Source organism: Rhinatrema bivittatum, chromosome 1, assembly GCF_901001135.1.
Source record: "Rhinatrema bivittatum chromosome 1, aRhiBiv1.1, whole genome shotgun sequence".
Lineage (NCBI taxonomy): Eukaryota > Metazoa > Chordata > Amphibia > Gymnophiona > Rhinatrematidae > Rhinatrema > Rhinatrema bivittatum.
Window position 1 is genome coordinate 310,249,080 of NC_042615.1, and position 23,626 is coordinate 310,272,705.

Consider the following 23,626-nt stretch of genomic DNA (forward strand, 5'->3'; position numbering starts at 1 on the left):
TTATCCGTGGACTTTGCACCAAGGCTTAAAGGGAAAGCACGTACATACATTCACTTTGAAAATTGCCCAAGGAAAAAGTATTGCACAGATTTGCACCTGCTTTTTCTGTGGATATTTTTCCAACCAAAACCATGCATGTTTTCTCCCCTGATCTAACTACACCCCGGGAACGTCTGCATTAAAATGTGGGTAAAAGTACACACACACACATACAGAAGGGGCTATTCTCAGACTATTTTCACATGAATGGGATTCCTGGGCTATAACCTGTTGAGGAAAAACAATGAAAGCAAAAAGGTGGGAGGGGTAGTTCTTATGTCAAAAATAATATCCTAGTAACTGAAATGAAGGGGATGTGGGGTAAGGAGGAAGTGCTGTGGACTGACTTAAAAAAAGATGATGGCACTTGCATTTACACTGGTGTGAGCTACAGGCTTCTGAATGAGACAGGTCTGAAATTTGGCTGAAGACATCCAAAAGGTGAAAAAGAAGGGATAAGTATTGCTTATTGGAGATTTTAATTTTCTGGATGTGGATTGGAGTATCCCTGCTGCAGAATCTGTAAGAAGTAGGGAGATTGTGGATGACTTTAAAGAGGCTCTGCTTAGAAAAATGGTAATTGAACCCACGAGGGGAAGAGCAATACTGACCCTGTTGCTCACAACTGGAGATAGCATCTCTAGTAGCCAGGTAGTTTGCCCATCTAAGTGCCAATGGTCATCAGACAGAATGGTTCAATATAGTGGCTAAGATGGAGAGAAGTTACCCAAAGATCAGTCATGGATTTCAGAAATGCAGACTTTGAAAAAAAATGGAAAAGTACCTTGAAGGCTGGGAGGAGATGCCTCTTTATTGCTCTATGTTGAGGCCGCATCTGGAGTACTATGTGCAGTTCTGGTTGCCGCATCTCAAAAAAGATAAGTTGCATTGGAAAAAGTACAGCAAAGGACGATCAAAATGATAAAGGGGATGGAATGGCTCCCTTATGAAGAAAGGCTAAAGAGCTTAGGGCTGTTCAGCATGAAAAAAGATGGCTGAGAGGGGATATGATAGAGGTCTATCAAATCATGAGTGGACTAGAACAGGTAAATATGTAAATCGGTTATTTACACTTTCAAAAATATAAAAACTAGGGGACACTTCATGACGTTAGTAAATAGCACATTCAAAACAAATCAGAGAACATTCTGGAATTCATTGCCAAAGGATGTAGTTAAGACACTTAGCATAACTGGGTTTAAAAAAGGTTTGGACAGGTTTGTGAAGGAAAGTCCATAAACTGTTACTAAGGGGTAGATATTTAAAAATAGTTGTTTATCTAAGAAGGCCGGATAGACTTATCTGGCTAACTTAGATGGGATATTCAGATGAATGGCTATGCAGCTGATTATCTGCGTATAAACTGATACTTAGCTGGATACGTATTATCCATGTAAGCTTACACCTGCTACTGAGCAGGTCTAACTTAGACAGATAACTTATCCAGCTAAGTCTCAATCTCGCTACTTAGTTGGATAATTTATCCAGTTAAGTAATGCCATCTCATTATGCCCCATTATGCCTATTGCCCGCCCACAAGTTATCCGGCTAAAAACTTAGCCAGATAAGTGACTTACCCACTAAGTGGCAGCCACTGAACATAGACAGATATTCAGTGGCTGCTACTTAGCAAGTAAGTCCAACTTATCCGGCTAAGTAGTGTTTGAATAGCAGACTCCTAGTAGACTTAGGGAATAGCCACTACTTATCTCTACAATAGGATCTGGCCAGGTTCTTGTGACCTGTATTGGCCACTGATGGAAACAGGATACTGGGCTTGATGGACTCTCTCTGTCTGACCCAGTATGACAATTCATATGTTCTTATGGGCTAAATTAAAAAGAGCTATAATAAAGGCAACAAATCTTTATGAAAGAAAAGTAAATAAAAGTATGAGGAACTGGAAACCAATATGGTTCTCTAAAGAGGTAGCTGAAAAATAATGGCAAAAAGATCGGTGTTCAACAAGTTTAAAGGAATGCAAAAAAGAAGCACCCGGGAAGAATACCCAGTGACAATGAAAGAGATGAGAAAAGCAATAAGAATGGAAAAAGTTGGAATAGAAGAAAGGATCACCAAAGAGGTAATGCGAGGTGACAAAACATTTTTCAGATATATCAAAGAAAGGTGGAAGGCCTGATTGAAAGGAAACGAGGGTCATTGTGCTGAGAAAGATGAGGAAAAAGCAGAAACATTAAACAAACACTTTATTTCAGTGTTCACTAAAGAAGACCTTGGGGAAGAACTGCTGCTGATTGGTACAGATGCGAGTGGGGTAGACACTGCTGTTGATGGAAGAGAGTGTTTGGGTGGAACTAGCAAAACTGAAAGTGGACAAAGCCACGAGACATCCCAAGGTACGGAAGGTTCTCAGAGAAGTGCTGTCGCAGGATTAGAGAAACAGAAGTACTGTCGCAGGATTAGAGAAATAGAAGTGCTGTCGCAGGATAAGAGAAGGGCAATTCTGGTCCTGCTTCACAAAAATGGTAGCGGGGAGGAGTCTGGAAACTACAGGCCGGTGAGCCTTACCTTTGTAGTGAGAAAATTAATGGAAACATTTCTGAAAGAAAGGGTAGCAAAATATCTGCAATGCAGTGGGCTGCATGATCTGAGGCAGCATGTTTCTACCAGAGGAACTTCATGTCAGACAAATCTGATTTACTTTTTTGTTTGGGTGATTAGAAAATTAGATCAAAGAAGAACACTTGATGTGACTTATCTGGATTTCAGCAAAGCTTTTGACAAAGTCCCACATAGGAAGCTCATAGACAAATTGAAAAGCCTGGGAATAGGTCTCTTGGTGATGGAATGGATCAGAAATTGGTTGATTGAGAAATGATAGCAAGTAGTCGTAAATGGAGCTTACTATGAGGAGGGAAAAGTGACAAGTGGAGATCCTCAGGGATCAGGTCGGGGACTGGTTCTGTTCAATATCTTTGTGAGTGATATAGCGGAAGGGTTAGAAGGAAAAGTTTGCCCTTTTGCGGATGATACTATGTCTGCAACAGAATGGATAGCCCATACATAAGTTGTAGAGAAAATGAAAAACAATCTAAGAAAACTTGAGGAATGATCAACGGTTAGGCAGTTGGGATTCAATGCCAAGAAGTGCGGAGTTATACATATGGAGGGCAGAAATACAAAGGAGGTGTATGTGATGGGGGGCAAGAGTCTGATGTGCACGGATTGGGAGGCAGACCTCAGGGTACCTGATGATGTGAAGGCAGCGAAGCAATGTGACAAGAGAGAGAGGCATAACCAGAAAGAAAAGAAGATATCATAATGCCCCTGTACAGGTCATTGATGACCTAAACCCCTCCCTGACCCTGCCTACTTTTCAGAGACCTAAATTAAGCACCTAGTAAAAATAGGCCCCTAAATCTAGGCATTCAGGGAAAGTTTTCAATTTATATGATAGATCTAGGCAGTTAACCTCTTAAGTTAAGCATCTAGATCTTTTGGATATCAGCTTCTATGGCTGTATGTGTGTCTGTGAGACCAAAGCTGCACCTGTGTTTCTGACTGCGGCTATATATATTCTGCAATAAGTACACAACTTCAATCTGAGCGATGCTCACATGCCTCCACTTAGCTCTACTTCTCTATGCCTAAATTACATGCACTTATCCAGAGTCTAAGGTGTTGATAAGACACTAAATAGCACATGTCAGCAATCTGCAGGCTAAAGTGATATAAGTGGAAATGGAAATAAAACTATATATATTTTAAATTTTTCATGCATTAGGGATAAAAGTATTATTCAAGGATCTTGAAGTCACCATGCTTGAGATATACATGGTCAAAGATAGTTAGGAATGGCCTTGCAGATCTCAATTATCAGGACCTCATACATAAATGAAGAAAGCCCTGCCTCAGCTGATGGTTCTTACCTATTCCATGTCCATTTATAGCATCAATATTGCCAAGAAGAAAACTTTACATAATTGTGAAGTCAGGAAACCATCTTTCTTCTAGCAGTTCCAAAATGATCAATAGATTAGAATAGCAATGAAAACCTCAAAACAGGCATCACTCGACCTCATGGCAAAGTAAACTAAGCTATCAAATCCAATTTTCAAACTGGCAACAGGGGCAGTAAGTCACAGTACTGTCAGTGGATGCCAACAAATCCTGGCCTCAGCTACTCAAACTGTAATGATATTCTCTACTACTGGAGTTCCTTATTGTGATTATAAAATGATGCAAATAAATAATACTTTAAGTTTTTTGTCCTTCACAAGTTCCAAAGGAAAGAATCTTTGGCAACAAAGCGCACAAGATGGGGTTCGTCCTATCAAGTCCTAGTACTGTTCTGCCAGCTGATCTTAGGACCTGTGCTCAGTCATGCTTTTCTTCAGTTTGTTGACGGTACATTTTTTTAGGTACTTTAAAGACAACAAATGTTTATATCTGCTTTATCAATTGACTGTGAAAGAGGTCATCCATGGCAGCGGTACTCAACTGGAGTGTTGCCACACTTCCCGGTCCCCCACTGGCCCAGCTGCTCCCCCTGCCCTAGAGAGATAGGAACTTATCTTCCGCCCGGGCTTAAAATGCTGATAGTCCAGGTGGAACACAGCAGGAGAGCTGGAGTCAGCGGCACCGGCATGGTCTCTTCTTCCCGCCCCCCGTGGTCCAGAAGAGGGTGGAATGCAGCGAGACCACGCTGGTACGGGCAGCATCGGCCCGAAGAAGAGAGGCATGGCCTGAAGAACAGCACTGTGCAAAGCAAAAAAGGAGCAACGTCAGCCCCCATGGTGGAAGGGAGTCCTTTCTCAAGGCCACAAGGGCTGGAAGTGGAGGAAGCTGCTGCTGTCGCTAGTTCGGTGGGGGGAGGGAGAGAGAGAAACAAGAGAGTGAGTGAGCAAGCATATGTGTTTGAGATTATGTGTGCGTGTGTGAAAGAGAGAAAGACAGCATCTATGTAAGTGAGTGATTGAGAGCCTGTATGTATAAGTGTGTGATTGAAAGCCTGTTTGTATGAAAGAGAGCATGTATGTGTGATTCAGAGCCTGTGTCTGATTGACATCCTTTATGTGTAAGAGAGATAGCCTGAATGTAAGTGTATGACTGAGAACCTATATGTGTAAGTGAGAGAGATCATGTGTATATATGATTAAGACCCTGTGTGTATTAGAGATGTGAATCGGAACCGGAATCGGTTCTGATTCCGGTTCCGATTCACATCGTGGTTTTTTTTTCGTCCAGCCTGATTGCGGTTTTGTTTATCGGCTGCGCCCGAGCCGATAAACAAAAAACCCACCCCGACCCGTTAAAACTAATCCCTTAGCTCCCCCCACCCTCCCGACCCCCCCAAAAATTTTTTTACAGGTTCCTGGTGGTCCAGTGGGGGTCCCGGGAGCGATCTCCCGCTCTCGGGCTGTTGGCTACCACTAATACCAATGGCGCCGATGGCCCTTTGCCCTTACCATGTGACAGGGTATCCCTGCCATTGGCCAGCCCCTGTCACATGGTAGGAGCACTGGATGGCCCGCGCCATTTTTAAAGATGGCGCCGGCCATCCAATGCTCCCTCCATGTGACATGGTAAGGGCAAAGGGCCATCGGCGCCATTTTGATTAGTGGCAGCCGACGGCCCGGGAGCAGGAGATCGCTCCCGGAACCCCCACTGGACCACCAGGTACCTGTAAAAAGTTTTTTGGGGGGGTCGGGAGGGTGGGGGAAGCTAAGGGATTAGTTTTAAAGGGTCGGGGTGGGTTTAGGGATTATTTGTGTGCCGTTTTTCCCACCCTCCCCCAAAACGATAAGAGAACCCCCATGAATAATTTTGTGGGGTTTTCCTATCGTCCCCGATTTCTGACGATTTTGAAAATATCGTATGATATTTTCAATCGTCCGAAGCCCGATTCACATCCCTAGTGTGTATATGTAAGAGAGAGAAAATGTGTGTCTGTGTATGATTGAGAGCCAATGTAGGCGAGAGAGTATGTACGTATGTGATTGAGAGCCTGTGTGTAAGAGAGAGAGAACATGTGTGTGAATGAGTCTGTGTGTGAGAGAAAGAGACAGCATGTATATAACTGTGTGATTCAAAGCCTGTGTGTGTATGTGTGAAAAGATAGCATGTGTGTAAATGTATGATTAAGAGCATATATAAGTGAGAGAGAAAAGGCATGTTTATATATGTGTGTGATTGAGAGCCTAAGTAAGTGAGAGAGAGCACATGTATATGTGTGTGATTCAAAGCCAGTGAGAGAGAGCTAGTGTGTGACTAAGAGAGAGGAGAAAGTTGCAAGTAAACCATCTCTTCTCCTGCTAATTCAAAACAATCTCAGGGCACCTGGATATCAAATATTCCCAGGTATGCTGACATTTACAAAAAAGGAACAATATTTTTGATGGCCTGGAAGTTTCCTCCTTTTTTGGGCTTCCAGCGCAATCAAAACTATTCTGTAATGGGCTACGGAGCCATAATCCTTTATTTGCCACTGTCATTTTTGTTGTTGTTGTTGTTGTTGTTGTTGCTTTCTAGCCTAATCATTGCACTGATTGTTCTTGGCCAGGGGCCCTATGGAATGCAGAAATATGGACCTTGAGACTGCTCAATAGTCTCACCAATGTGCAATGGATGAAAAGTCCTCTCCAAGGGCATGCCATAGTGACTCCTGCCCCAGCAGACCCAGAGAAAAGAACTTGGGCCTGGGAATCAAACCCAGGTCTTTTGTAAGACAGCTCACAGTGTTGCAGCTCAGCCATCCCACCAGCCCACAAAAAGAAATAACCTTTATGATGTACAGGCATAGACAATAAAGTAGAGTTGCATACCTGTAACAGGTGTTCTCCTAGGACAGCATTGTACCTGAAGACTGGAATGTGGCCAATGTAACCCCAATATTTAAAAAGGGCTCCCGGGGTGATCTGGGAAACTATAGACCGGTGAGCCTGAAGTCAGTGCCAGGAAAAATCATGTAAACTGTTATAAAGTATAAAATCACAAAACATTTAGATATACATAGTTTAATGGGACAAAGCCATCCGGTCCATGGATTTACCCTAGGGAAGTCTAGCCTCACAAATCTCCAAAATTTTTTTTAAGGGGTAAATAATCATGTGGACAAAGATGAACTGGTAGATGTGGTGTATTTGGATTTTCAGAAAGTGTTCAACAAAGTCCCTCTTGAGAGGTTTCTAAGTAAACTGAAAAGTTATGGGTTAGGAGAAGATGTCCTTTTTTGGAATGCAAACTGGTTAAAAGATAGAAAACAGTAGAATTAAATGGTCTGTAGTCACAGTGGAAAAAGGTAAACGGTGGAGCGCCTCAGGGATCTGTACTTGGACTGGTGCTTTTTAATATATTTATAAATGATCTGCAAAGGGGTATGACGAGATCAAATTTGTGGATGACACAAAATTATGCAGAGTAAATTCATCTCAAATGGATTGTGATAAAATGCAGGAGGACCTTGTGAGACTCAAGATTGGGCTTCCAGATGGCAGATGAAATTCCATGTGGACAAGTGCAAGGAGATACATATAGGGAAGAACAACCCTTGCTGAAGTTACACAATGCTAGGTTCTGTCTAACGGGCCGATGAAGTAAAGTGCACTCAGGCTGAGCGCACCGTTAGCCCCCATTTGACCGTGCGTTTTCAACGTGCTATTTTTATCCCTTATATAGTAAGGGGTAATAGCACGTCGAAAATGCGTGGCCAACCCCCCCCCCCCCCAAACTAATAAACACCCGACAATGTCCGACTCCACAGGGGCCTGCCCCGAGGGCGACCCGACCGGCCGACTGCCTCCATCGACAATGGGGGAGCCCAAATGAGGCGGACCCCCCCAATCAAGCCTGCACCTGGCTCAACAGGACCCGAGTCTAGGCCTTGGAAAGGCCTCTCAAGTTCAACACCACCGATCCGAAGCTTTCACAGCCCCCTGATGTCAGAGGAGGGGCCGGGTGAATGAATTTCAAATACACACTCACCTCAGGCGCTGCGCGCCGAAGGTGCGCGTCCAAAGGAGCAGGACCCTTTGCGCGCCCCTTCGTGCAGCCCATTCAGCGCACCCTCCTGTTTGTTTCCTCCTTCCTAATTTTATTCTTTTTTCTCTCCCTACCTCTCCCAACACTGAAGAAAACAACCCTCATTATATACAACCAATTACTGTCCTCTACCAACTCAACTCACAAATATCACTCGTATTCATCTTACAAACTAAAGGAAGCTCAAACAGAAGATAAGAATATAATTAACAAAGTCCCACCTCCAAACAAACAACCTACACCCTCTAATATCCATTCAGCACAAAAGAAGCACACATCTTCTAAACCTCTCTACAAACAAAAACAACCAATAAACAACAAAAACAACACACATATCCAATTCTCAAGCTATATGCTACTCTCATTCATACTTGTCAATGCCCATTCAATAATAAAAAAAATTCCTATATTCAATGACCTAATCATTGACTCCAAACCAGACTTCATCGCAATAACGGAAACCTGGCTCAAAAACACAGATTCCATACTAATTAACCAATTGTCCAACCAAGAATACAACACCTCCTCAATTCCCAGAAAAAAACCCTTCAAATGACACTTCGTCCATCAAACATATATCCACCATTCAAAATTGCTTTATTTGATTTGCCAAAACTACAGATCTGCCTCGTTTACTGTCCTCCAGGAGCTCTTGAAAAAAACTGCTCCCCACTAATTGAATATATCATGAATAAAATATCTCTCAACAAACCCATCATCATCCTTGGTGACTTCAACATACACTATAACTTACCCACCCACTCAAAAACCTGCCAAACTATCATTGATGCACTATCAACTCTAAATCTAAAGCAAATAATCCTATCTCCAACTCATAAAGCAGGTCACACCATCGACCTCATCTTTATCAACACTGAAGTCTTGCAATCAAATACTACTCAAACCACAGAGATACCTTGGTCTGACCACCACCTAATCCAAGCCAACTTATCTATCAACTTCAACCTTAAAACACCTCAAATCATTCCAAACAAAATATCTTACCATCCGCCATTCAACACTGAACTTCTACAAAAAACTCTTCAAGCCGAATTAATCAACATAAATCTATCAAACTCCGAGGTTGCAACAACATCATGGCTAAATATCATGAAAAAAGTAGCAGACAGCATTAATCCCATTATTACAAAGACAAAACAACAATCCAAACACAACAACCAGTGGTACAATGATAACATCAGAACTGCCAGACATGTACTCAGGAAAAAAGAAAGAGAATGGAGAAAAAACCAAAATACAACCACACTAAATATTTATCGAAGCCACTTGGCACAATATAAAAATATCATCAACAGTACAAAGAAGGAATTCTTCTCCAACAAAATCTCCAAATTTCATCATAACCCCAGAATGTTATTCTCAATAGTTCAGAAACTTGGAAGCGGTGACTTTGCTGACTTCAACAACAAAATATCTCATCTAATCCAAACCAACATAACCAACAACAACCAAAACATCAAAATGAACACTAAGATAACCTCATCATGGTCAAACTTTGATACCGCCTCCACTCTCGAAATTCAATTATAAATAAAATGAATCCCGCCAGCCATCCAATAGACAACATCCCTATAACAACCCTCAAAACAATTGAACCCACCATATCTAAAACTATCACCAAAATCGTCAGTTTATCCCTGACTGAAGGTAATCACCCCAAATGCCTCAAATCTGCAGTTATCAAACCAATTCTAATAAAGAACAACTTAGATCCTGAAATCCTTGCTAATTATCACCCCATTTCAAACCTATCGTTGATAGCCAAAACCATTGAAAAAGTTGTACACACCCAACTTGACGACTATCTTGAAACAAACAACATCCTACCTCCAACTCAATATGGATTCAGAAAAAACCTAAACACAGAATCTCTCCTCTCTCTAAATGACATAATACTAAGAGGCTTCGACAAAGGTGAAAAATACCTACTCATCCTCCTTGACCTCTCAGCCGCTTCCGACACAGTAAACCACAATATTATTTTAGAACGACTGACTCAAATCGGCTTAACTGACACCACCCTACAATGGTTCTCTTCCTATCTATCTGACAGAACCTACCAATTATTAATTAATAACAACCCATCCAAAAAAATTAACCTCAACACTGGAGTTCCCCATGGATCAGCGTTATCTGCCACCCTATTTAACATATACCTTCTCCCCATCTGCCAATTACTAAAAGATAATGGAATCACCCACTTCCTCTACACTGACAACATTTAACTTCTAATTCCCATCCAAAATTCAATCGAAGACACCTACAAGAAAACCTTGGCTCTACTTACTAGACATGTGAATCGTGTGCCAGATCGTCTTAACGATCAGATTCGGCTGGGGGGGGGGGGAGGGGGGAATCTGATCGTTAAGATGATGTGCGTAACCCTTTTAAAATCTACCCAATACTACTTGCTTATTAAACTAAGAGAAAATGTATTGTTATCAGCATGTTTGCAATTTTATCCCAGCCGATGTTCCTAGGAAATATACAATAGTTGCCTCTGCCTTACCTTTCCACGGTTCCAGTGCAGAAGTACAGGCCTCAATAAAGCCGCCATGTAATCATCTCCCATTACACTTTTGGCATTCATTCCAGTAAAGATGTTCTTTGCTGCTGGGCGTTCACTCACATTTTCAATTTTCACGTCTTTTATCTAAGGTAAGACAGAAAAGATATAGGGTATTATTCAATAAAAGACTTTTCCCCTCATGCTGTGCCTATGGAAAATATATTTACTGAATGAAGACCACAGAAGACTAAAGTACCTATGTATTCAAGCACATCAACTAGAACATGCAGTTTGATAAGAAACTAAAGAAGAATAGTCAATGGTGCAAAAGAAGAATGGCCAACACAACACACAACAAACTTAGATGTTCTAAAGATTGCTACACAGCTAGTTTTTGCCTTTTTATAGGAACCTTACTGGGAAGACAAAATACAAAACAAAATAAAAGCTCAGAAATATATCCTGCCAGTCAGATAAAGCTCTCAAAACAAGGCTTCCCAAACCTGTCCTGGGGATCTTACAGTCAGTTTAGTTTTCAGGAGATCCACAATGAATATGCAGGTGACAAATTTTCATGCACTGGAAACTCATTATATGAAAATCTATCTTAAGAACATAAGAAATTGCCATGCTAGGTCAGACCAAGAGTCCATCAAACCTAGCATCCTGTTTCCAACAGAGGCCAAACCAGGCCACAAGAACCTGGCAATTACCCACACACCAAGAAGATCCCATGCTACTGATGAAATTAATAGCAGTGGCTATTCTCTAAGTAAACTTGATTAATAGCCGTTAATGGACTTCTCCTCCAAGAACTTATCCAAACCTTTTTTGAACTCAGCTACACTAAGGGGTAGATTTTAAGAGGCGCGCGAACAGCCTACTTTTGCTTGCGCATCAGACTCAAGCAAAAGTACGCTGGATTTTAGTAGATACGCGCGGAGGCGCGCGTATCCACTAAAATCCTGGATCGGCGCGCGCAAGGCTATCGATTTTGTATAGCCTGCGCGCGCCGAGCCGCGCTGCCTCCCCCCGTTCCCTCCAAGGCCGCTCCGAAATCGGAGCGGCCTCGGAGGGAACTATCTTTCGCCCTCCCCTCACCTTCCCCTCCCTTCCCCTACCTAACCCACCCACCCGGCCCTGTCTACACCCCCCCCCTTACCTTTGTCGGGGGATTTACGCCTCCCGGAGGGAGACGTAAATCCCCGCGCGCCAGCGGGCCTGCTGCGCGCCGGGCCGCGACCTGGGGGTGGGTACGGAGGGCGCGGCCACGCCCCCGGGCCGTGGCCACGCCCCATACCCGCCCCCAAAACGCTGCCGACACGCCCCCGCAACGCCGCGCGCTCCGGCCCCGCCCCCCGACACGCCCCCCTCCGAGAACCCCGGGACGTACGCGAGTCCCGGGGCTCTGCGCGCGCCGGGAGGCCTATGTAAAATAGGCTTCCCGGCGCGCAGGGCCCTGCTCGCGTAAATCCGCCCGGTTTTGGGCGGATTTACGCGAGCAGGGCTCTGAAAATCCGCCCCTAACTGCACTAACCACATCCTCTGGCAACAAATTCCAGAGCTTAATTGTGCGTTGAGTGAAAAATAATTTTCTCCGATTAGTCTTAAATGTGCTACTTGCTAACTTCATGGAATGCCCCCTAGTCCTTCTATTATTCGAAAGTGTAAATAACCAATTCACATCTACTCGTTCAAGACCTCTCATGATCTTAAAGGCATCTATCATATCCCCCCTCAGCCATCTCTTCTCCAAGCTGAACAGCCCTAACCTCTTCAGCCTTTCCTCATAAGGGAGCTATTCTATCCCTTTTATCATTTTGGTTGCCCTTCTCTGTACCTTCTCCATCGCAACTATATCTTTTTTGAGATGCGGCGACCAGAATTGTACACAGAATTCAAGGTGTGGTCTCACCATGGCGCGATATAGAGGCATTATGACATTTTCCGTTTTATTAACCATTCCCTTCCTAATAATTAACTACTCCGATTAGTCTTAAATGTGCTACTTGCTAACTTCATGGAATGCCCCCTAGTCCTTCTATTATTCGAAAGTGTAAATAACCAATTCACATCTACTCGTTCAAGACCTCTCATGATCTTAAAGGCATCTATCATATCCCCCCTCAGCCATCTCTTCTCCAAGCTGAACAGCCCTAACCTCTTCAGCCTTTCCTCATAGGGGAGCTATTCTATCCCTTTTATCATTTTGGTTGCCCTTCTCTGTACCTTCTCCATCGCAACTATATCTTTTTTGAGATGCGGCGACCAGAATTGTACACAGAATTCAAGGTGTGGTCTCACCATGGCGCGATATAGAGGCATTATGACATTTTCCATTTTATTAACCATTCCCTTCCTAATAATTAACTACTCTGAATAGTTTTGGATCATCTGCAAATTTGATAACCTCACTCATTTTATTCCTTTCCAGATCATTTATATATATATTGAAAAGCACCGATCCAAGTACAGATCCCTGAGGCACTCCACTGTTTACCCTTTTCCACTGAGAAAATTGACCATTTAATCCTACTCTCTGTTTCTTGACTTTTAACCAGTTTGTAATCCACGAAAGGACATCGCCACCTATCCCATTACTTTTTACTTTTCCTAGAAGCTTCTCATGAGGGACTTTGTCAAATGCCTTCTGAAAATCCAAATACACTACATCTACCGGTTCACCTATGTCCACATGTTTATTAACCCCTTCAAAAAAAATGAAGCAGATTTGTTAGGCAAGACTTCCCTTGGGTAAATCCATGTTGAATGTGTTCCATTAAATCATGTCTTTCTATATGCTCTACGATTTTGATCTTGAGAATAGTTTCCACTATTTTTCCCAGCACTGAAGTTGGGCTCACTGGTCTATAGTTACCCGGATCCCCCCTGGATCATTCCTGCATATTCATTGTGGATCTCCTGAAAACCAGATTGGCTGTGGGGTTCTCAGGACAGGTTTGGGAAGCCATGTCCCACAGCCTTCTCACTGGTGTTGCAACTCTGATCCAAAACCTCAAAAATCAAAGAGAAGGATCCAGCGACTGTCCAAGGAAGCACAGCACCTTAAAAGCTAAAACCTTTACTAAATGCACCCAAGAATGTAAAACGCTTGGGAAGGAAGGAAATGCAGACTTGCAGAGCAAACAGTTTACCCATTACTAACACATGTTATGCTACTGTTTCTTCAGAGAGTTCTCATCCAGGGCATCGTTAGATTTAGCTATACTTTTGTTCCCTACCCCTCAGCATTGTATCTTCAACAAAGGTTTTGAATACCATTGAGGTCAGTATGGTTTCTTCTTAGTGGACATAAACCAAAATGCAGGGAAATAAAACAAAGAATGTCAAACAGTTATCTGCAATTTGTAGATTTTTAATTCCAAACATGTACGTACAAAAATACGAGTTGAAGTAATAAAATTCCTAAACAGTATTAATATAACTCCAAAACTTCAAATTCAGCAGATGACGTTTTAAAGTAGTCTGTAGAAAACTAATGTTTGCTTCCATAAACTGTGATTTCTACTCACATTGGCAACAAGGAATGAATATGATGCAGCTAGCTTGCTTACAGTTATAGGCAACTATTTCCAAAAATGTCTGTCATGAAGAATGTGCGGCGGAGGACTTCTAAAAACTTATAATTGGTTGCTACAGTTTTGGCAGCGTTGGAAAGATTTCTGACTGCTCTAAATGGCTTTACATTTTTCCACCCAAGACTCCCTTTCACCCCTTCTCCTTCCTATGTATTTTCTCCACCACTCTTTCTCCCACCAAGCTTCCTCCTCCTGCCTGGCCTCTTCTACTGGGCCTCCTTCACCAGACCTCCTCTTTATTCTGTCATGCCCATTCCACCACCAATTCTTCACCCTCATCCACTGCCATTCCCCTCCCACAAATGCTCATCTCCTCTACTACACTGGGCAGCTCTAGATCAAGCTGTGTGAGTATGTAAGTATGGGGACTTTTGAGACCCTTTGGATCCCTGGCTCCCCTTCCTGGTGTACTTTTAAAGGAGGGGGAGGAGGCAGAACTATGGGATCACAGGGTAACTGTGATTGGGTATTTGGTTCACAGTTCCTATAGCCACAAGCTTACATAACTTGATCAAGGACCATCCAGCACAGCCCTAAGTAGCTGAGGAAGGAGTGTTGCAGAGAATAGTGGCAGCAAAAGGTGGGGCAGTGGCAGGCACCAAAGCATCTGGAGGTGGTAGTGGAGGCCTACAGGGCATTTTCTTTTTGCCCCTTGCCATTTTCTGGCTGTTGCCATATGAGTCTTGCCAGCCCTAGGTGCCTGGTAATGTCCATTTCTTGTGAACTGCATGTTGCTGGCCATGATACCTAACAGAAAGCTGCAGGTTTCACCAACATGCACTTTAAAAAATACATACCTCATTTTCCCTAATGGACACATTCTTATAGCATTACTCCTAAATAATGAACAAGTCATAGGGAAGGCAATAATTAAAGGCATTTCTGCAATAATATGGCAATATCTATCTCAATTTCTGAGATAGAACAGGTTTTCATCATGGAATTCACAATTCTATTTGTATGTTTATCTCTTGCTAATAAATATTATTGTTAAAAAAAAAAAAACTAAGACATTCTTTATGCTGGACTGATCCTTGCCGTATTGGGGTTCTAATAGTGGACAGGACCATTTTCTTAATGTTTTTAAAGACATTATCTATGGCTCTTTAGAAAGTGGAATTTTCCCAGATGCATTCAAAAAGGCAATAACACATCCAGTTTTAAAATGTAGCTTCCTTGCTGTAAATATCTGCTGTAGCTACAGATCCATTTCGAACCTACCCATGAGGGGTCATTTATCAAAGTGCTATATGGCGTTTTCGCATGCAAAAATGCCATTAATGCTTGTGAAAGCATCATAATGCATGGTGTGATGCAAATGAGAAAAAGGGGAAGGAATTTTGGCCAAGTGGGTGGGGCTCACAGTTTTGCAAAGCTGTACTGCATGGCTTTAACTACACCTTTTTCATTTATGTAAAGCTGTGTGATAGGGCTTTATTGCACATTGTGATGTTTTTACAAATACTGTTTTAAACTCCTGGAGAGCCAGCCTACCTATCAGGACCCTTTTGCAATGAGAGAGTGAGAGAAAGAGAGAGAGAGACTAACCATAATGCCCTCACACTAGATTGGTATTTATATCACTATGGGAGGCCCATCTAGTTACTCAAGGTGAGGTTTAGGTATTAGTGTTGGGGTTAGGGGCCACTTTGACATTCAAAGTGAGACGTACAAACAGAACAATAACAGTGCTCTCTTGTGAAGATTTGATGACCTTCGGAATGAGGAAACTCACCCAAAGATGAGATTTGTGCAATGTTCTCTCTACCTAGCTTGATGTTACCCAGGTAGAGAGTCCATCAAGCTAGGATGAGAGAACATTGCACAAATCTCATCTTTGGGTGAGTTTCCTCACTCCAAAGGTCATCAAATCTTCACAAGAGAGCACTGTACTGTTCGTATGTCTCACTTTGAATGTCAAAGTGGCCTCTAACCCCAACACTAATACCTAAACCTCACCTCGAGTTACTAGGTGGGCCTCCCACAGAGATATAAATACCTATCTAGTGTTATGGAATTATGGCTAGAGTCTGTCTTTCTCTCTCATAGCTAGGCTGGCTCTCCAGGAGCTTAAAACTACTAAACATGGTCCCAAGTGTGAAAATTACCATAAAACACACCCCTTTTCCTATCACATGCAATATTTAGTGCATTTTGATAAATCCAGGCCCATGTTTGCAAAAATATTGGAAAAATTAGTTTTAGTTCAATTGGTTGATTTTTTGGAAAACAACCATATTTTAATCTCTCAACAAAGTGGTTTTAGGTGCAATTGTAGCACCAAGACACACTTAGTTTCAGTTTCAGATTATGTGCCCCATAAAGTTGATTCTTGTAAGGCTGTTATTGGCATTTTTCTTGATATCAGTGAGGCCCATGACACTATAAATCACAAGAGATTATTAACTAGACTATTTAATATATTGGCCTTAGAGGTGAAGTTCATAAATGGATGGAGTTTTACTTGGCATCGTGTCAATTTCAGGTCCAAATAAATTATCATCACTCTACCTGGCATAGTTTGGATGTTGGTATTCCACAAGGATCAGTGCTCTCGGCCATGCCATACAGCCTTTACATTAGTCCTTTAGCCAATATTTTAGATATTTGTGCTCCTTTTTGTAAAATTTATACAGATGACATCCAATTGTTTTTTCCTGTTCAGCCTGATTTAACTACCACTATTGAACAAATTTCTGTTTGTTTCCAAGGAGTTAAGAATTAGATGTCATTGAATCAATTAGTCTTAAATGTTGCAAAACATAGGTATTATGGATCTCGCAATCTTCCCCACCGGTATCAGGACTGGCCCTGGCAATTGATAAAATGTCAATAACTTTTGAGGATTCAGTTCAAAATGTATTTTTTCATTTTGATTTCAGTCTTTCTAGTTTTTCCTATATCTGTAATATGACTCGGGCTGGTTTTTATAATCTTCGTTTACTATGGCACTTACACTGTGACTGATCTGAGAAATTTTATTCAGACATTTCTGATGACCATGATTGCAGTAATTCTCTGTTGATTAGTTTACCCAGTTGTCATCTTAAGGTGATCCAGCTGCTCCAAAATGTTGTTGCTCACCTTATATTGCCTGTGAGAAATGGCGAGCATGTTACACCATCATTAATCAAACTATATTGGTTACCAGTGCAACACAGAATTAAATTTAAAGTTTTGGTTCTAGTTTTTAAGGCTATTTCTGTCTAAGATCCATCCTATTTGGCAGATTTACTTCTTGGTATTCTCCTAGTAGAGTTTAAAGATTTCAAAATAATTTTTTATTAACTGTTCTATCAATAAAAGAACATTGTCTTGTAAGAACGTGTTTATGGGCTGTAATTCTTTAATAGGTCCCATACTTTGGAATCTCTTGCCTAAGGATTTGCGTTCTATTTCAGATATTAAAATATACCGTAAGGGGCAAAAAGCTTTTTCATTCTCTGAAGCTTTTGATAATGTATAATATAGCAGCTGTGATATTGTGATTTTTGTGAATTTTTTTGGAAATGTTTTTTTAATGTTTTATCGCTGTTTGTGTTTTAGTTGATTATTTAATGTTTTGCATTAATTTGATGATCTACGCTTTACCTGTAAATCACATAGAACAATATCTTTTGACTTTTGTGGTATATAAAATTATTTTAAATAATTAAAGGCATTGCTCACCCTCAATGCAGGTAAAATTTTGCACATTGTTTAGAGGTGTTCCCAAGGGTGGAGTCAGGTCAGAGGAGGACTTGGCTGGAAAAAGTACCAGCACCGGAATGGCAAGGACAAATCTGTGTGGGCACTTATTCCCACGGCAATAATCAAAGCCAAATTATCTGCATAGTTTTGCTTTGGTTATTAGTGAAAATCCCTTAGGAAAAAATGCCCTTGGAGTTTGCACCAACATGGGCAGTTTGATTATTGTTCCCTTAGAACTTGATTTAATAAGGCTTTTTTCCCCCCATTCTGTGTCTATGGGGAAAAAAAGCTTAGTTAATAAGCCCTTAATTTGGTAATTTTTCCTAAACTGCATCAATCCGGGACACATCAGTGATGCAAAAACATAGTGTAAAAACTATGAGGTCAATATTCAAAGCCTTTGTGAGGGTAACCTTTCGAGGTATGTGCACAAAAACCAAGCTTTCAATATTTCCTTCCTTCTTCCTTCCTCCCTGCTCCCCCGCCAACTACATACATTTTCTGCCCATAGAAAGGGTCATCAAAGGAGGTGTTCCAGGGGCAGGGTTAAACTTTAGCCAGAAAGCGCTTATATTCAGCAGTCTCTGGCTAAGGTTGTGCATGTTATCGCAATCCTAAATTTCTCTATGTAAAATTAGGCACATGACTTTACTCTCAGAGATTCAGTGGGAGAGTTATGTGCATAAGCATCGCTGAATGTCCAGGAAGAGTTATGCGTGTAACTTTACCCAAAGTTGCTGCTCACTGGCTTACTGAACATTGAGCGCTACATAGAATATCTTTGTTTCTTAAGGTAGGGCTACCTGTAACCAATCTCACCGTGAGTTTGATAAGCTGGTCATCATCATTGTTGGGGTTTCTCCATATGAGGTTGACATCCACCCTGGATGAAACCCTGTAGCCTGCGCCATCCTGGGGTAGTCCTCTGGGCCGATCGATAAGCACGTCACTTGCATAGGCAAATGTATACAACTTGTCATTGTTCAGCCTTGGTCCACTTGTGTGCTCTACAGGAAGTTGCAAAGAGAAACAGACTGAGCAGAAACACAAAACAGCATTACAGGCATACTACAGATCTCTTTTTTTTATTTATTTATAAAATTTATATCCTGCCTCTTTCAATTTAACACACACACACACACACACAAAATATTGTTACATAAAACAGCGTAAATTATTAATTACATAAAAGCATCCTGAAACAATAAAGTTTTCAATTCTTTCCTACAAATTTTAATATCACACTCCATTCTCAAATCTGCTAGGAGGGCATGCCACATAAAGAGTGCTGAGACGAAAAATGTTATTTTATGTTTAGTTGTGAATGATATTCCAGACTAATGGGTAACTGTTGTGCCCATCGGTCGCAGATGGCTGCGACCTCTCATGCTCACCTCTTTTTTCCCTGCACCGTCTATCATTGGAAGAATGGCGGCCTCCGCCAACCAACTCCGACCTCCCTGGCATCCCCAGGACGGCGTGGGCACTGCCAACCTCCATCTTACTTCCAGAATCACCTAGGCGCACAGGGCCTCCTTTTGTATATGTCACGGTGGGAACCTCGGGGTCGTCCCCTCCTGATGATGTCAACCCGCTGGTGTACTTAAGCTCACCAGCCCATTGCTAAGACGAGTTAGCAAGGAGTTCTCTCGTTGTTAAATCTGAGCAGTGGAAGGGTGGGAATGGTGGAACTGAAATTGCTGGTAGTGCTGTGTAGGAAGAGATGGCATGTCAGGCAGAAGCCGGGGGGGGGGGGGGGGGGGTGAAGGAGTGTGGGGATGCTGGGAAGGTGATTGTGGGATGGTGGGTAGAAGGTAAAGAGCCTAGGAGAAGTGGGCTTAAGGGTTCAGAAGGCTGGTGTTGGAAAAGGGGGGGGGGGGGGGAAGAATGGGGTCAGGTGATGGTGGGCAGAAGAAGGGGATCAGGGAGAGGGTAGGGGAAGAGAGGGTTGTGGATAGTGGGTGGAGGCATAGGGAGAAGTCAGGGAGGTGCTGGGGCATTTTCTGGAGTGAGTCCAGGCCTAGGATTTGCATCATCAGGAAAGGACAGGGGTAGGGGCAGGGGGCAGCGGTTTTGGGGAGTGGTGATGCTTATTTTTCTATTGTTGCACTGCAGAGTCTGGCTTCTTTGGATTTCCAGTTTACTTTTTATGTGAATGTTTCTATTTCTAATTTGTCGTTCCTCTTTGTGTAGTTGGTGAGGGTTTGTCTGTGTTCTGCGTGGGTGATCAAGATTAGGGATTCTGCTAGTGTGTAGTTTCTGTTTGGAAGTCTTTTATAGTAGACTGACTTGTCTTTTTCTAATAGGAGGTGTATCGGGCCTTTTAGGGCCTGGTGTAATTACAAGTGCTTCCTTTTCATAGATAAGGATGTTGCTATTTGAGACCTGAGAGATAGTATTTTGATACGGCAGATTTGTCTCGTGGAGTAAACCATACTCTTGGCAGGCTGTGATAATATTTACAAAGATCCAATGAAAATTATCTAAAATTATTGTACCTGAGCTATTGAGACAATTTAGATCCTGTTTTCAGATGTGAATGTCTCGGATCTGACATCTGAAGGGGGGACCTAAGTAGTTTGAATATCTTTTGTATAATATTTGTAGGTGATTCTCAAGATGATCCAGAAAAAGTTCTCAGAATCCCATGATTGAAATATAATTTTCAGTATTAAGTTATTTATTTTCTATGTGCAATTTATTTTGTTATCTGGAGAGAGATGGAGGAGAGTTAAATAATTTTGTGAAAGCAAATAAAGATGCCCTCCTCCAAGTGAAACAGAGCTGGTGAGAACCCCTTGACTTGAAATTGGCAACACATTACTGACAAGTCAACCAGAATGGTGCATCTCTTGTTTCTTGCAGTGTGGTTAGCGCACAAACGTAAGGCTAGCAGGAACTAAGTTACACTCTGTTCTTTATTTGTTTTACATGATCTTTTTGGGAAAGGTGAGCTTAATTATCAAAATCTCAGAGTGGAGAATCCTAAATACCTAGCAATGCTTTTGTAGAAAGGAAAAGATGTTACATCTGTTAAAGCAATGTTAGAATGTTAAACGCAAAAGGAAGACTCCCCTATCCCCATCCCTCCCCTTGCCCCGCCTATGGGCATGTGCCCCGGATCTTTGAAGTACCTAGCAACTCCTCTACCATTCAGGATTCAATAAAGACAAAGAATATAATTGTCCCTTGGGCATTTATCTTTCATGACTTCTATTTTTCTCTACCTGCTCTAATTGCTAGCCTACACTTCATCCCAGATGTGTTTCTGTGGGAACCTGCCCTAGCCATCCCCACAGCCAATTCGGTTTTCAGGATATCCACACTGAATATGCACGAGATAAATGTGCATATCATGGAGACTCAGTATATGCAAATTTCTCATGCTTATCCTGAAAACCCAACTGGCTGTGGGCTCCCCAAGACAGGTTTAGGAAGCCCTGACATATATTTTTTATATATTTCCAGGGGAATCTCTGGACCCAATTAGAAGTTTTGCCAGTGTGTTTAAAATGTTGAAGGCAAGCTCCCTCTCTATAGTGCAGAAGTGGCCAACTCCGGTCCCTCAAGGGCAACATACAGGCCTGATTTTCAGGATATCCACAATGAATATGCATAACATAAATTTGCATGCACTGCCTCCATTGCATGCAACTATATCTCATGCATATTCATTATGGATATCTTGAAAAACAGGCCTGTTTGTTGCTCTTGAGGACTGGAGTTGGACACCCCTGCCCCAATAGACTGTGTTGGATCAACAGCTAAATTTTGTGTTATAAGCTTTTAAATTACTATAAAAGTCTTTCATCAGACTGGGCAGTTTTCAGCATTTCAAACACATGCTATTCATATGATAAACAAGGCAATAGTATTATCTTTAGGAAGACTGAGTGAATTACTTCAGGGAGGGAGAATTAATCTGTACATACTTGGGTAAACAGTTTCTAAATAACTTAGAATTTAAACATTAAGGTGTCTGACTTTTTCAATGTGGAAGCCATGGTATTACAGAACCACAATACTTCAGGCCCTGCTTTCTAAACATTTTTGCCACTAATGCAGAATAAAATAACTTTTGAAAAGAGGGTCTTTCCTGGCTTTGTTTAATGAAGGATTTATTTTATAATATTGATTTTGCTCATAGCCTGTTCTTTACCTCTGATCCAAGAAAAGTTGACCCAAGTATTATTGATATTAAATGTATGTAAGTTTTCAATTTTATGTTTAATTTGTCTCATGAATGATTTTATTGTGGTTTATTTATCGTTTATGGTTATTATTTGGTGGTATATTTATGGTTTTATGGTGGTGTATTGGCTTAATTTTAGACTTGTCTGATACTATACATAATGTATGCTTGCTGATGGTATATTCTGTTAATTAATATATAATCAATGTAATTTTATTGTTGTAGTCCGCTTTGAGCAGTTTTATGGAGAAATGGGATATACATTTGTAAATTAAATGAAATTAATGATATACATTCTTTAATACAATGAAGACTGGTGGCACTGAGGTATGGAGTGGTGTTGGAAACACCAAATGCTACTACTGCGCATACCCTGCTTATTGAATGAGCTGGGTTTACTGACACCAGAGACACTTTGCAAATGACAAGGATAGTTTTAAATATCTGTTTCCATAACAATCAGTTTTTCCAGAGAAGTTTTTTTTATTTTAATTGCAAGATTATATTTATAACCCCTGTTCCATCAGTGCCAAATTCTCAGCTTTGGGGACATGGGGGAAACCCATCTAATGTAAGGGGGGGAAAAAAGTCTCTTGGGCCGTGGGCTGGTGACAGGCTAACCTACAGGGTCAAACTGGGCCAAGGATACACACACGCACACACACGCGCACACATGCTTTAACAACCAAATAAGTCGAATGTCCATCCAAAAGAATTGTGCTTCAAATTAAAACTATAATTTATTCCAACCAGTTCTTCAATCAACCAAAAATGAAAAAACAGTAGAGTAGAAACCATTCCAAAAATTCTCCAATACTTGTTGCATAAATTCCACTGACTTCAAATCCCATATAAGAAATCCTTCTGCGGCTTGCCCTGGATTTATTAATGTCCACACGCTCTGATTAAATTATTCAGTGCCCTGATTAGCTCAAAGAAGAAATCTCTCTTTTTCTTCAGACAGGGATCAACCGAGCCCCGTTGCAGGATCCTCTTGGCACAGTTTGCCCCTTAGCCCATGCAAGTTCCCACTACAGTTAAAATATATTTTATCCTTTCCACTCTTCAACACACCAAAAACTTAGATCTTCTTTTCCCTCAAGCAATCTGAGACACTGGGAGAGTATCTCTGCCCGAATTCCTGCTTCTCCCACCCTGTAATCCCTGGAGAGAGTCACATTTGCATCCTCCTTTTTTTCCCTGCAATTCTGGAGAAGCCAGACCCAAGTATGGCCAGGGTTTCAAAACTTTCTCCTAAAACCAAGCCCATAGCGGCTATACCCGACTGCCAGTCAAAGAGTTGTTGGTAACACCCTCTGACCAAAAGGATGACCTTAGATACACTGGAATCTTCCCACAGGACCTTACCGCGACCTTTACAGACTTCCCTTAGGAGTAAAATCACCACCTTTACACAATACATCATCTGAATATTAACTTACACACCTTCTGAACATATTGGTTTCCCTATTGGAATGTAAGGCATGTGCCCTCATGAGCACACATTTAGCTACAGAAAAGCTGTGAACTTGGAAAATCAAGGAATCTGAGTTCTCAGTTTGCATACTGGTCAGA

The 23,626-nt window shown here is 41.7% G+C and overlaps 1 protein-coding gene across 1 annotated transcript in view; it reads right to left on the reverse strand.

Moving 5' to 3' along the window:
• MTTP (microsomal triglyceride transfer protein) overlaps positions 1-23,626 on the reverse strand; it is a 158,090-nt gene that overhangs the window by 104,051 nt on the left and 30,413 nt on the right. The window contains exons 2-3 of the mRNA XM_029597258.1: positions 18,679-18,866; positions 10,571-10,714 (exon numbers count right to left, since the gene is read on the reverse strand). Coding sequence (XP_029453118.1) covers positions 10,571-10,714; positions 18,679-18,866 — 332 coding nt within the window. The remainder of the gene's footprint in view (positions 1-10,570; positions 10,715-18,678; positions 18,867-23,626) is intronic.